Source organism: Mercurialis annua, linkage group LG6, assembly GCF_937616625.2.
Source record: "Mercurialis annua linkage group LG6, ddMerAnnu1.2, whole genome shotgun sequence".
NCBI classification, from domain to species: Eukaryota; Viridiplantae; Streptophyta; class Magnoliopsida; order Malpighiales; family Euphorbiaceae; genus Mercurialis; species Mercurialis annua.
Window position 1 is genome coordinate 3,818,121 of NC_065575.1, and position 14,872 is coordinate 3,832,992.

The 14,872-nt window shown below is 30.0% G+C and overlaps 2 protein-coding genes across 3 annotated transcripts; one reads left to right on the forward strand and one right to left on the reverse strand.

Moving 5' to 3' along the window:
• Positions 1–2,361: 2,361 nt before the first annotated feature.
• Positions 2,362–9,460, forward strand: LOC126654116 (pseudouridine-5'-phosphate glycosidase). The gene is made up of 13 exons (XM_050348183.2): positions 2,362–2,474; positions 2,580–2,673; positions 3,138–3,248; positions 4,158–4,240; positions 5,658–5,717; positions 5,820–5,880; positions 6,975–7,081; positions 7,169–7,246; positions 7,613–7,658; positions 7,749–7,869; positions 7,992–8,077; positions 8,312–8,395; positions 9,234–9,460. Exons 1-13 carry the CDS (start codon positions 2,403–2,405, stop codon positions 9,236–9,238), a joined length of 1,008 nt encoding a protein of 335 aa, XP_050204140.1. The 5' UTR covers positions 2,362–2,402; the 3' UTR covers positions 9,239–9,460.
• Positions 9,461–9,676: 216 nt separating this feature from the next.
• LOC126686435 (wax ester synthase/diacylglycerol acyltransferase 5-like) lies at positions 9,677–14,561 on the reverse strand. Of its 2 annotated transcripts, XM_050380480.2 has the most exons (7): positions 14,341–14,561; positions 12,552–13,112; positions 12,317–12,383; positions 11,851–11,963; positions 10,713–10,931; positions 10,346–10,483; positions 9,677–9,896 (listed from the first exon to the last, which is right to left on the reverse strand). In XM_050380480.2, exons 1-7 carry the CDS (start codon positions 14,524–14,526, stop codon positions 9,735–9,737), a joined length of 1,446 nt encoding a protein of 481 aa, XP_050236437.1. In that variant the 5' UTR covers positions 14,527–14,561; the 3' UTR covers positions 9,677–9,734. The 2 variants fall into 2 exon arrangements, with proteins under 2 accessions (XP_050236437.1, XP_050236438.1); XM_050380481.2 differs by lacking the exon at positions 10,713–10,931.
• Between the last annotated feature and the right edge of the window lie 311 nt (positions 14,562–14,872).

Here is a 14,872-nt window from a genome sequence, read left to right on the forward strand (position 1 = left end):
CGCTCTGCTGTTTTTCATATTTGATTTTAGCGATTTTTCTCAACTCGTGGTGATTAATACGATTTCTTTTAACTTTCAGATCTACATAAATTACTCTTGAATTTTTCCAATTCTAAATCTAAAAATCTGTATTAAAAACGATTTTCTGCACAAAAAACGATTTTTGCAAAAAAAACAGCTTCTAATTATCATATGAGTATCATTACTGCATTATCATGTAAGTATCATAACACTGCAGAGAAAATTGATTTTTTACTAAAAAAACAGTGTCTGATTATCATATGAATAACACTGTATTAATATATCGTTATCATAACATTATATGATTATGATAAGGTTATGATAATAGAAATGTACGATAATGATAATAGTACAATAATATTTTTATGATAATATAATGATAAGCTTATATAGTATGATAATATGATACTTACATGAAATTTTTTTTACAGAAATAGTGTCATATGATAATGTTTTATCATATGATAACGAGATGATAATATTTATGGTACATATATGATAATATCTATGATAATGTATGATAAAATAGTTTCTGATTATCATGTCGTTATCATAACACTGGAGTATGATAATTAGATGATAATGAATTATGGTAAGCTTATGATAACTGGATGATAACGTACGTGAAAATAGAATTACAAAAAGATTCATGACACCAGTATGATAACCAGATGATAATAAAATAATAAAGTTATGATAATAGTATGATAATATGATACCTATATGTAAACAAATCACATAAAAATTATGATAATGAGATGATAATGTAAAGATAATATTATGATAATATGATATCTGTATGAAAAAAATAATTACAAAAAAATTATGATAACGAGATGATAATGTGAAGATAACAGTATGATAACAGTATGATAATATTATACATGTATGAAAAAAACAATTACAAAAAAATTATGATTATAAGATGATAAGGTGACGATAATAGTATGATAACATGACCTTATTATACTTCATTGTAATACTATTTTCTTCACATTATCATCTCGTTATCATATTTTTTATGTAATTTTTTTCTTATAGGTATCATATTATCATACTGTTATCATAATTTTATTATTATGTCGTTGTCATAACATTATCATTTAGGTACAATAATACATTATCATCCCGGTATCATATGATTATATTATGATTACGAGATGATAATACAGTGATAACAACATGATAATCAATTTTTTTTGTAGAAAATCTTTCTTTATGCAGTGTTATGATAACATTATGATAATACAGTGATACTCATATGATAATCTGAGATTTTTTTTTATAAAATATCATTTTTTATGCAGTGTTATGATAATCATATGATAATCAGATGCTGTTTTTTTTTTGCAGAAAATCGTTTTTTTCATCATAATATTGTTTTTTCATGCAGATTTTTAGATGTAAAATTGAAAAAAAAAAATCAAGAGTAATTTATTTATATCTGAATGTTAAAAAATCGCAATAATCGCCATGAATTAAAGAAAAGTTCGCTAAAATAAAAAAAATGAAAGAACAGTGGAGCGACGGTGGAGCGACGGTGGAGCGATGAAGAAAGGGCGGCGGAGCGATGAAGGAACGATAGAGAAGAAAGAAAAAAATGGAGAAGAAAAGAAGAAATAAAAAAGAAGAAAAAATTGACGAAGAACAGAAGAAGAAGAAGAAGAAGAAGAGAGAGGAGAGAGGAGAGAGGAGAGAGGAGAGAGAAAGAAAAAAGAAAGAAATATAAAAATATGACAGTTGTCATATGGTTAGAGTAAAAATATATACTTAGAGTAAAAAATCAATAAAAAGTAGGTATAATCATAATATAAACATGCTTTAAAGTAAAAAAATAAAAGTATTAGAATGATAAGGTATTTTCTCTATCTTTTCCTTATTGAGGTAGAAAATCAAATTACTTTAAAAAATAGAGTATTATCCTAATCTTCTCTAATTTTTAAATATGAAGGTCCAATCAGTGTTATAGGTGGAGTTGAAAATTAATTTAGCTTTTGATAAAAAAAATATTTTCTCCGTTTCATTTTAAATTTTTTATTTTTATAAAAAACTTTTTTTACCTTTTTTTTAAATCACCTTGAAAAAACTCGTAAGAAAAATTCCAGTATCCCGAGCACAAAATAATAAAAAATAAATTAATATTTTTTTAATTTGTATGTAAAGGTAAATGAGACTTTTAAAATAAAACGGGAAGAGTAATTGTTAGATAATGATAAATATAGTTATGTAAATATTAATTATAAGAGTTGAAGGGTAAAAATGACGAAATACTAAAATTCAGGTGCACAAATACATATTTAGCCAACAACTATTTACTATGCTATGCTACACCCGCTTAAACCCTCACTATTCTACACTAGTCTCAAACCAGGTCTCTTAAAATGACGTCCTCAGCTGTGTCAAGATTGTCAAATCTCCATGGCCATATTAATCCTTCCAATTCAATCACCAAGGCAATTTCTTTTTACTTATCCTCACACTGTAATTTTTTTGTAAATTTTGAATGAAGATGGTAACTTTATTGATGAGTTTTCTTTTCTTTTATGTTTTGTTTACAGATTGGTGGGTTATTGAAGCTATCTGCAGAGGTTTCTCAAGCTTTATCATGTGGGCATGCTGTTGTTGCCTTAGAATCCACTATTATTTCTCATGGTACCAATTTTCATTTCAATTTCAATTCATTTGCTTTATCTGCCTACCAAATCGTTAACGGAATTGAACATGAGGTACTAAATCGTTTGAAAGTGAGTAATTTGCTCTAGAGGGAACCGTCTGAGCCCGACCACTCGGGGAGGCTTGCGCAGTACCCGCCACCAAGGCCTCTCGTTTTAAACTGGGCCTTTAACGACTCGTCCGAAATAATTATTTCTTATATTTATCTGCATAAAAGTAATTATTCTCAATAGTATTAATGCGATTTTATACATGTTTAGCTAATCACTCATTTTCTTCAGTAGCTCACCATGCTTTTATATGCTTTACTCTCATAGTTGTTGAAAGTTTTGCTGTTATTGTGATGTCAATAGGGGCAATGTCATAGAAGTGGGAGATATTTGTTGTGCAATTTATGTGTGGGTATTGCGTACTGTGGTTAATGTTTTTGGTCTTATGTTTAGGGATGCCGTATCCCCAAAATTTGGAAACTGCAAAAGAGGTGGAGGCGATTGTGCGGAAAAATGGAGCAGTTCCTGCTACTATTGCAATTTTAGATGGCATACCATGCGTAGGTAGGTTTGATTGTTAAGCTTATACTTTGCAATTAGATTGATCTTGATGCATCTTTGTATGTACGTCTTTGAGCTCATTAGGAATTACAATCCACAGAAAAGGCTTGCTTGCTGGTTCAACGTGCAAAAATTAGATGATTGTCTAAGTTAGCATCATTTAGGAATTAGAGTGTTTGCAATTTTAACTTTTTTTTTTAAATTTTTTTTTTGACTAATTTATTATAATTAAAATCTTTTATTGCAATTTGTCTTAATTGTTCTAATGATTTAATGATATGCAAAATTGATGATTTGATTAACACTAACGATGCCATGTTGGAGAATTAATTTGCAATTGTGCATGGCTCATGCATCACTAATAGTAGCCAGATCATCAATTGTACACTACTCTAATCAATCCAAGTAGTTGCAACATAATTGCAATGAAAGACTGAAATTGGAACAAATTAGTAAAAATTAAAAGGTTTCATTAAAATTGCAAACATGCTAAAACATTTGAATACTTTTTGATGTTTGGCCTAGAGAAAATCGGTTAATTCATATATGACCTGGCTATTGCTTAGCTTCAAATCTTCATCCTCAAATTTCAGCAGGATGCTTATTGATCAAGAGTTGTGGTCATTGGGCCAGCGCATTTTTCTATGTCGTCATTAATAATTTACGTGCCTGATTCATATTATCCAAAACAAAAAATAATGAATAAAGAAATGTGAACTATCGATGTACTGTAAGAAGAAACAAGGAAAAAAAAGTCAACTACCCATGGTTTTGTTTTGGACGCTTTGCATTAATTATTCCCCTCGTCCTTGTCTTTCCTATGATTATGGAATATCACAAGTTGTTTTATCTATTTTCCTATCATGCATCTCCAATTCTGGTATATGAATGCTCATTTTGCTACATGTTTAGGCTTAAGTGTTGAAGAGCTAGAGAGGCTTGCTACTCTGGGAACTAAAGCACAGAAGACTGCTCGGAGGGATATTGCTTATGTTGTGAGTGTATTTGAGAATTACATTGCTGCTCTTTACTTTACTTTGCTATTTCTCTCTCTCTCTCTCTCTCTCTCTCTCTATATATATATATATATATATATATATACACATATATATACACATTTATATATACTAGTTTCGCATTACGTGCTATGCACGTGGCTCGTAACTTAACTACTCAATGAACATATTAGTAAATTTATTATAATTATATCAATTTTTAATTTATATTAATATTAAATTAGTTAAAAAAATTTGTAAAAGTAAATATAATATACTCGGTTATTAAATTTTTTTACATGCTAAATTTATTTTTCTGTTGGTTTTATAATAACCATGATTAAATAATTAATTTAATTTTATTAATAATATCTTTAAAAATAATAAGATAGAAATTTAAATAATAATATATTGACCAAATATAATATTTTAATTTTGTAGTTTAATCAAAGTAAAAGATTTCCTACTAATTTGGAGACAATTTAATTATTTTTTACATACTAAAAATTAAATTGGAGATAATTTAGCTATATACCTATTCTAATTAGGACTTTAATTACAATAGTGATTAATTAAATAACTAATTAGTTAATGACTATAAAACCTTTATTTAGTAGTAAACTGAAAAGGATTATTCAGTAAATTTGCCTGTCCCCCCCACATCCGTGCTTTTATATATAGTATATATATATATATATATATATATATATATATATATGTCATAGTTGTTGAACCAAGATTGGAAACGAGAATCAAAACTTTTAGTAAGTGAATAGAGAACTGAACTAAAATGTAAGGTTCAGTTTGTATTCCTAATAGTTATTAATATATAATAATATGAACTCATTAAAACATTATATACGTATTGATATCATATATTTCTCAATCCTGAACACATTAAGAAAAAAGATTGATAAATTAAATCAAGATGTTTCTTTAATATAAGTGCCTCCAGATATAAAAACTACTGACAATTGCTTAGCTCGCGTCATTCCAAATTTGAATATCAATTTGAATTACAACGGACACGGATTTTTTTCTCTTTCAGAAACAGATTTTTGGGAGTTAAATAGTTTTGACATGACATATGGACACAATGTTTTTTTAGAAATGGCCTATGCTTGCACCCTTCTGCTCTCTATAGTTTCACCATTTCATATTTGCTTCTTTCACCTTCAGCTTTTATAGTTTTTGGGAGAAGATTGCAGAGGTTGTATGCTGAGATGGCTGTGTAAGCAAATTAACTTAGATATGTTTACTGTATAATTGGGCATGCATGATTAGATGATAATTCAACGCTTATATTATTTGTCTTCAGTTCTTGACCAGTGAAATTCTTTTAGTCGGTGCTTTAATTTAGAATTTCATGTTAATCTTTCTGCATCTGACTCTTGGGTTCATGCTTATGCTATTCTAGGTGGCGACCGGAGGGAATGGGGCAACTACAGTTTCTGCAACCATGTGTTTTGCTTCTATGGTAGTGATCCAACATCCTAAAACTATAGTAAAACAATTCTTTTCTTAATTCTTGTGTTCACTATGTAAATTTTACTAAGATTTTAAACTTAAACTCGTGTAGGTTGGTATCTCTGTGTTTGTAACTGGAGGAATTGGAGGAGTTCATAGACATGGCGAACATAGTACGTATTTCTTTCATCTGTATTTATTTCTAAAAGATTCTCTGGTGCACTTTGCTTCTTTTAGAATTGCTTTCATGCAACCAGCAGTGAAGGCGTTGTAGAATAAGACAAGAAAAGAAAAAGGCGGATAAAAGAAAATGAAAAGACTAAGAAAAAGGCAGAGAAAAGAATTTGATATGTCGAAAAAGAAGAAATTTATAGAATAAGTTCTCCTAGTTGTCAACAATATTGTGTCTGCTTTGAAATTCAGAAAGCAGTGGGACTCTTAGCTTGATAAGACAAGCCAAACTCTTAAATTTGAATTGAGCCTTTAGCTTGGCTATTTGTTGGGAGGAGGTATCTCACCAACCCGTATTATCCGGACCCCCCAAGTAAGCTAGGCCAAACTCTATGACTGAATGTGACTTTAGCTCCCCCAGAACAGATTGCCAGACTTTAAACAGTTGATGAAATGCTACCTGCTATTTGAAAGCCATGCTTTCCACTTTCCACTTTTATCTCCTGCATTATGATCTATTAACTGAAGCAAACGCCTCTGTACATCACCAATGTACACCATTATAATTATAATTTACAAGGGAGAATGGTGCAATTGAAATGTCAGTTGATCATTACTTAGTTTCACTCTATATTCTCTCTTACCGGTCTCTTCAGATTAAGGGGCATTATTCATGAGATAATTGGTGGAAAGTGGAGAATGTAGCTTGCAAATAGCATGTGGAGTTTCATTAACTGTTATATGTCAGACAATCTGTTATGGGGTGAGCTAAGGCTGAATTCAATCCTAAAGTTTGGCCTAGCTTGCTCGGGTTTGGGAGAATACAAACAATCTGTTTTTTCAATTGAGGTTAATTTCATCCTTCAAATCGATCTAACCCGTTAATTATACAAGACAAATAACAGTATTAACTGTTATTTGTTATCAGTGCCAATTGCCATGAGAGAACAGCATTTTAGATTTTCTTATCATACATGATGTTGTAAATCTGTTAATGATTATTGCTTTATTTTATTTATTTTCTGCGCAGAAGAATAACTATAATCTTAAGTCCAAATGTATGCTGATTGTTGATTTTAATCATCTTTTTTTGCAGCAATGGATATATCTTCTGATCTCACCGAGCTCGGCCGGACTCCAGTGGCTGTTGTTTCTGCTGGAGTGAAATCTATATTAGATATTCCTAGGACACTTGAATACTTGGTAACTGAAATATCTTTCTTCTCCTGTTGTTCTTCAAAGCTATTCAGATTTTGATTTATAATTCTCAAACCTATATTGTCAGTACAGGAAACACAAGGAGTTTGTGTTGCCGCGTACAAGACAAATGAATTGCCTGCTTTTTTCACAGAAACCAGTGGCTGTAAGGTACTAATGGTGTATAGGCTTGAGTTATTCGGACTAATGTTTCATCTATTCGGAAGTGTTTAAATAGCATAATCAAAGGCAAAGGAACTATAAAAATGTGAGATTTCAGCTCTATGACTTAAGGCATTTGGAAGAGGGATCAGAATCCGGATCATAAGTCTCAAAACAATGCTGCGTGCCAAAAGCTTATAGCTAGAAAAAAAATCAAAATTATTAAACAAACATAATTTAAATTCTAGCATACAAACTAGCATGAACATATGTCTAAACCTTTTTTAGTTGAGAACACAATTTCTTGTGATAAAAAAAGCTCTTCATTGACCAATGCGAGTGAACTGTGCTATTTGTTTTTTGACTACAATTTAGGCACCTTGTCGTGTAGAGACTCCTGAAGACTGTGCTCGGCTGATAGGCAGGTGACATTCTCTGTTTAACTCAGCTTGATTTTCACTCCGCATTCAAAATTAATTTTGTTGTGTTTGTTTTCTTTCGTTTAAATCAGATGCCAGTTTGAAACTTAAACTTGGGAATGGGATTCTGATTACTGCTCCAATACCAAAAGAACACTCAGCTTCTGGAAACTTAATTGAGTCAGCCATACAAAATGCACTTAGGGAAGCCAGGTTGAGAACTTTGTTTATTTAATAGATTTTAAGTGCTATGTTGCTTTCTAGTCTTTTTTATAACATTAGAGTTCTTTCCAACATTTTCCGCAATTAATTTGCATATCCAATTGGATCTTCAGGGAGAGGAATATAACAGGCAATGCAGAAACCCCATTCCTGCTTGCCAGAGTAAATGAAATAACGGGAGGTGCCTCACTGGCGTCAAGTATCCTTTAACCTATTCCGTAACTTGTTCATATATTTGGAAGTTCAAATTTTTGATCAGTTTTCTATTTGGCTGTGTGGCATCTAATAGGCAGTGAATGTGCGTTTTTAAATGTTGCAGAAACGATTGAGATCTTTTATTTATTTATGTGGTTAAAGTTATACTTTGTGAGCTTATATGGGTGGTGGGTTCTATAACTGTTTAAGAAATTTAATTTTCTTAATGAGAATTCAGATATTGCACTGGTGAAAAATAATGCTGTTCTTGGTGCAAAGATTGCGGTAGCCCTTGCTCAGCTCAGAGAACAGAATGATAAAGGTGAGCATTTCTGCTCGACTCTGCCTTTAAAATGTTTTCTGATAGCAGAACTGATGAAAATGTATTCGGAAAAAATCATGACACAATGTCATCATTATTATTTTGCTTCTTTGTTATCTTAAAACACACTAACAACTTTTTTTTAAAAATATCATATATTCCCTTGGTCTTAGAGTTAGCGGTATTAATCAAATCCAATCGAAAAACTGTCAAGTTCAAACTCAACTCAATTCTAAGCCCGAAATTTGAGTAAAATTCGATCAGGGTTTACTTCAGGAGTTGGAGTTCAAACTCAATAAAGTAATTGATAATCAAGAGTAACTCGGTTCAACGCAATTATCTGTATAAAAAATTAAACATGAAATTTTAGTAAAGAAACATGGTCTTATTGTAAATATGTATTATTTTAGAGGATTGTAAATATGCATTATCGTAGAGGATACAAACTCGGTTAGAATCGCTAACATGTCGAACCGAGCATCTTGATGTTCAAACTTGATTTGGCAATTGACTTGAATAGATTGAATCGACTAAGATAGAGTCAAATATTTCAAGTAGTTCGCAAGTTGTCTCTACGGGCTAAGTTATGGTGTGACAGATCAGTTTGTTAGCCTTCTCTCTAAGATCTGCATGATCATGCAGATGCAACTGCTGTAACTTAAGCTTTGCCATGTAATTTACTGATTGTAGCCGTAAGTATTTATGTCACACAGATTTGATCCAGTTCTCAGGATTTTATCGTTTTCGTTGTGATCGTCATGTAGCTATTCTTGATTCTAAATATTCTGTCACTTACTGCTTCTGAGTTCTGACGATCTAAATTGATATCGAATTTCAGCCTGACGATTCGGAATTCTGAGTGGGGAGGGTTCGTCCTTCAACCAAATGTCCGCCAGGCTAGTTTTCTTTCCGTTGATCATGTGAATTCTTTCTCTGCATGTAAATACAATAACTTGAATCACACTGAATAATTAGATTTTGCCAAGTAAATTAATATTTCTCTTTTTTTATTTAAAATAAACACGGATGTTATTGTGATTATTTGATTCAGTTGTTGTTATTGAACTGCTGGAGTTGTCTGATGAAATCAACTAGATGACAACAGTTATTTTAGCTTCATTTTGGATTTTATTATATTTCAACTATTTTATAATCTAGGATGTTTAAAGTAGAAACAAGCCTAAAATTTGTGGACGGAGTGAGTATTAAATAACCAAATCATATATGTATATCACATATCCTTTAAAAAGGTAAGATTTTTAATTATACCACAATACAAAAAAAAAAAGCCTTGCGGGTCGAATAAGAACTCTTAAATAATTTATCTTACAAAGTGAACTTAGGCAGCATCAAATCCTTCATCAAGAACAGCATTCTTAATGATGTTTAGAGACTCCTCAAGATGGTCACAAAGCTTGTGAGGGTTAGGGATAACATCTGGATCAACTGTTACTACAATTGTCATCTTGTTGAAATAACTCTGGTAATGAATTGTCAATGCCTGTCAATTTTAATGAAAAAAATTAAAACAATAACATAAATGTTTATTCTTTTAAAAATTCAATCCGCGGCCAAGCCGGAGATTGGACCGATTCATTGTCAAGCTAACTTAACAATACTAACTGGTGACCCTTCTTTTAAAAACCCAATCGATACCTGAACCCTAGGACCATCGGTTTACTATCCAACCGATTGGACCGATCCCATTGATTATTATGGTTTAATCAATATAAGTCGATCGGGACCATATCGAATCAAAATCAGTCGAAAACCAAATAAAATCGACTGAAAAGTCTACGATTTTAACCTTCTTTTGATTGAATCATCAAAGAAATCGGTCTAATACGATTCTTAAAAAAGTTTTTGTGATAGGCTCAATTGATTAAATTGAAAAACAAATGCAAGAATATTAAATAAATTAATAAAAAAAAAGTGGAAAAGGGTATATACATGAGGATGGCCATAAACACTTGTAGCAAGAAATTGAATTGGATGACCATAAAAGCTTATTTCTTCAATAGGACCAACCACATTTGATAATGCCATTGTAGTATTTGATATAAATCGGTGTGCCATAGCTGAAGCTACCTGCATTATTATTTAAATTTAAGAAAAATAATTCATAAAATACATAATTTTTTTATCGACATATTTAGACAAGTTACTATAAGAAACTAAGTAGACGGACAATCTATTCGATCAATGTTTTCCACGTCGAAAACTTGACATTTCAGATAGAAACCTTATTTTTAAAATACAAAATCTGAAAATAACACCGTTTTTACCGTGTCCATGTCCCATTTTCCTGTTTACATACCTTGACTCCAAATATGTTCAACACGAGTGCGGCGATTCGGAAAGAGCATAGAGCTTCAAGTGAAGCTTTCTTTCGATCAACCGTAGCTTTAGCCTGCCGAACATAGTCTAGTGGCTCATTTTGTAAGGCTATTTTGAAGGGTAGGACAATGTAGCCGATCTTATTACCCCATCCCCATTTTTTCTGCTTTAATTCCTTTGACATCAACTTTTCCAAACTCTATAAATCAACACACCATCATTATTACAAATATGTGTCTATTGATGTTAGAAAAAAAACGATCAATGATCCTCAAACTTATATCTCGAAGTCAAATAAGTACATTTTGACTTTATTTTGATAAATTAGATCATAAAATTTACGTTTTGAGGTCAAGTAAGTCATTTTTAATTTTATCAGCCAATTAGGTCCCTAAATTCTCTTAACTTATGTTAAGCAATCTCAAATTTGTATACCGCAAACGTATAATTATTTAATGTCCGAGATGCATTTGAAAATCTAATTGACTAAAGTGATTTATTTGATCCGAAACACAAATGTGAATATCTAGTTGATACAAAAAAAAGCTAACATGTACTTATTTGATTTTGAAAAATAAATTTAAGAGTCAAGTTGACCCTTTATTCATTGATGTTATTTATGCATTGGATTCGAACTGAAGAAACCAAAATTTTATTTTCTTTTTCAAAAATCAAACCGAATCAAAACAGAAGTATATAAACTTTTTCAAATCGAACGGAATAAGACGGTTCACTTGATTTTTTCTAGTCGGTTCAGTTTTTTCATTTGGTTTGTTATAAAACTTAACTGAAAACTTTTTTATTTTCAAAATTGAATCAAATTGAAAAAATGGATGTATTTTTTTGTAATACTAAAATGAATTAAACCAAATTTGTCAATTTGGTTCGAAAAACATTGTTATTAATTAAGACAAGAATAATTATACAACGCAACGGTTGCGCCACGTCATTCGTGCAACAAACCAATGAGGCGTTAGTCATGTGCAAATATTTAATGATAAAAAAATAAGCAATAAATAAAAATTTCCTATCGCAAATAATTATTGTTGTTGTAAAAATGACGTGGCACATCCGTTGTGTGGGATAAACAATCTTAGGACAAACTACATTTTGTTGACCTGAATTCCCGGAGTTGGTCTTAGGTTCACTAGAAGAGTTGCTCTAAGTCTAGTCTTTTTTTGGAGATTCATCTTCTTTTGCTTTTCTTTTCCTCCATTTTGGTCATTATCACCTGCTTTTTTTTTATCCAAAATAAATAAATAAATATGCTAAATGATTTTAAAAAGATACAAAATATTTTATGCTCCATCTTACAACACTTAAAATTAAAATTTAATTCATTTGAGAGTCGGATATTCAACTAATATTCAAAAAACAAAATATCAATCACGCCCAAAGAGCAAATATATTACTAAAAAAAATTCATATTTAATTTATTCAATTAAAATAAATTTAAAATTATTATATATTTTTTAAATCAGGTTATAATTGATGAAATTAATTTTTTTATTATATAATTGGTAAAAGAGTCAAATGTATCAGAATGTTTTCATCATTAGGCAAAAAGATGTCATGAAAACTCACCGCACTCGTGATTGAGATATCGAGAGAGACCAGCTTGTATAACTCCCAGCATTACATCATTGATCGTCTAATATTTATTCACAATCAAGAAACACACAATTATGATAAACATTCAAAAAAAATTGTTCTTTTATGAATACCAAGAATAATAATTAGTTTTCTTATTTGAAAATGCAATTTAAATTAGAAGTAAAAGAAAAAAAAAGACCAATTACTCAAAAATATTTCAACTTACAATGTTCATTTTAGTCTTCACTACCTTGATGTCATCAAAGTTAATTATGCGATACACCAACCTTTTAGGCTTAAGATCAACCCCAGAAGAGCCTTTAAGTGGAGTCTTTGAATCTTTCAAGAATAAAATTGTTGCACTAAATAAAATCAAATCAACCAAAGTATTCCAAATCGTCCTCAACATCATCAATATAGCTAAAAAGAACCCTATAGATGCGTTAGAGCCTGCCCGTTTTAGCACGGGTATTGTTGGGAGTGATTCCGAATCGGATGTTTTTCGAGTAGAAGCTAGAAGTAGTGATATTAGAGATGTTGCATCGCCAATTGAGTGGTGAATTCTGAGAACACAAATAGATTGCGCATTTGATGTTTTGATATTAAGAATGTGAATTTCCCATAACGGTTTTGAAAGATCCATAGTAGGTATTGTAGTGAGATGAGAGATATAATCTTCAACAAATTGATCCGGAGAATCCATATTTGGATCCAGTCCTGGAATTATTATATGATCTTGTAACTTCACTATTGTTGGTGTCCATTTCATTTTCCTCCCATTGATGCTCTTTGTATTAAAAAAAGGTGTGTTCATCAGTTAGGTCATTCAACATATAATCGAACTATAATTGAAATACATTCAACCAAATAATAAGCAAATAAATAAAATTACATTTAATTCGATAGGTTATTCAATTAATCAAATTTCATTAACATTAATTATTAATATTGAAATTTGAATGTATTATTATAATTAATAGTAATAACATACTCTTTCCGTTTTATTTTATTTAGCATTTTTGTTATTTTCACACATCAAAACTATATTAAATTTTATAGACACATTTTCTATACCCTTTACTTTTATTTTAGAAATATAATGTAGTCAAATATATCATTAATTTTACATATTAATCTATCAATCAAACTCATTAATATATGTTCTTTTTGAAGAAATGTTATATAATATATATTAACAATACAAAAGTGAAACTCTTTTAAAAAATCATAAAAAATGACAAATAAAATGGAACGGAGTATAATATTAATTAATTAAATAAAAATGACTTCGATAATTCCAAACAAAAATTGATAAAAATTTAGTAAAAAAATTAATCAAAAACCAAACTTTAACTAAAACTTTAATTATTTTTGGATAAAGTAAATTCATTTATATTATGTTTATATAAATTAAGTAGATTAAAATTAATATTAAAAATTAAATGTATTAATAGTAAAAATATATTCTATTTTATTTCATTTGTCACTTATTCTTTTATATATTATATTTTTTATTTAGGGAAAATGATTATTTATACTTCTAAAATTTGGCACGAAGATCAAGTAAACGTTTAACGTTCATAATAATTCAAATATGCCCTAAACGTTTTAAAAAATTAACAATAAAACCTCCAATTTTTGACAACACAGCCCTCAACGTCTTTTGTGTTAAAATCAAGAGCTTGATTGTTCATTTTTTTAAGATGTTGGAGACGTATTTGAATCTTTTTAGACGTTGAGAGCTTAACTGATTTTGGAGGCAAACCTAAGGGGGCGTAGATGATTTTTTTCCCTTAGAAATATAACATATACAGTCAAATTCATCATTCATTAATACATTAATATATCAACCAAACTCACTAATGTTTAACAAAATTTAGAAATTATGATAGTAATACAAAAGTTACATTCTATTTAGAACATCAAAAATCACAAGAAGTAACAAATAAAATGAGACTAATATAAGTTACTATAAGTTAGTAACATTCAATTAATGAAGTAAAAATGAAGATTACCAGTTTACTAGAGAAGCGAGGGTGTTTAATCAACGTTTGTTGCAGTCCAAACTTGAGAAGCGCCGGATCGACGGCGGTGTTTAATCCAATAATAGAGAGAATATAACAGTTGAAACGCGGCGCGTGAAATATCCGACCACCTGGACTTAGCTCCGCCTCCTCAACTTCATCATCGCCGCTTGCCATTTATCTTTCTTGATTTCTGGAAGACTCTCTTTTTAATGAAATGATAATGTCTCAGATTCATTTAAATATTTAAATATTCATCATCGCATCATACGTTATCCTCACACTATCCAATTTTAAAAATCCCATGCAACAAGATTATAATATTTTTGAAACTGCTCGGCTTAACCATTGATCATAACATTACATCATTTTGATCATGTATTATAATATTATAAGATAAATGGTGTAAAATAATATGATAAATTTTATATTTTTTTAATATTTATAATGAATGGTGTATATAGATCATGTTCAATTAATTTGAGAAGATCTTAAATTTAATCCATATTATGGACGCAGTCCA

Bases quoted from the DNA above. Each gene is read 5' to 3' on its own strand.
- LOC126654116 (XM_050348183.2), top strand. From the start codon at position 2,403: ATGACGTCCTCAGCTGTGTCAAGATTGTCAAATCTCCATGGCCATATT. The intron at 2,475-2,579 runs GCAATTTCTTTT...TTTTGTTTACAG, and splicing joins CTTCCAATTCAATCACCAAG to ATTGGTGGGTTATTGAAGCT. The intron at 4,241-5,657 runs GTGAGTGTATTT...ATGCTATTCTAG, and splicing joins GGAGGGATATTGCTTATGTT to GTGGCGACCGGAGGGAATGG.
- LOC126686435 (XM_050380480.2), bottom strand. From the start codon at position 14,526: ATGGCAAGCGGCGATGATGAAGTTGAGGAGGCGGAGCTAAGTCCAGGT. The intron at 13,113-14,340 runs GTAATCTTCATT...TTTAATACAAAG, and splicing joins CTCGCTTCTCTAGTAAACTG to AGCATCAATGGGAGGAAAAT. The intron at 10,484-10,712 runs GTATGTAAACAG...ATAATAATGCAG, and splicing joins TGAACATATTTGGAGTCAAG to GTAGCTTCAGCTATGGCACA.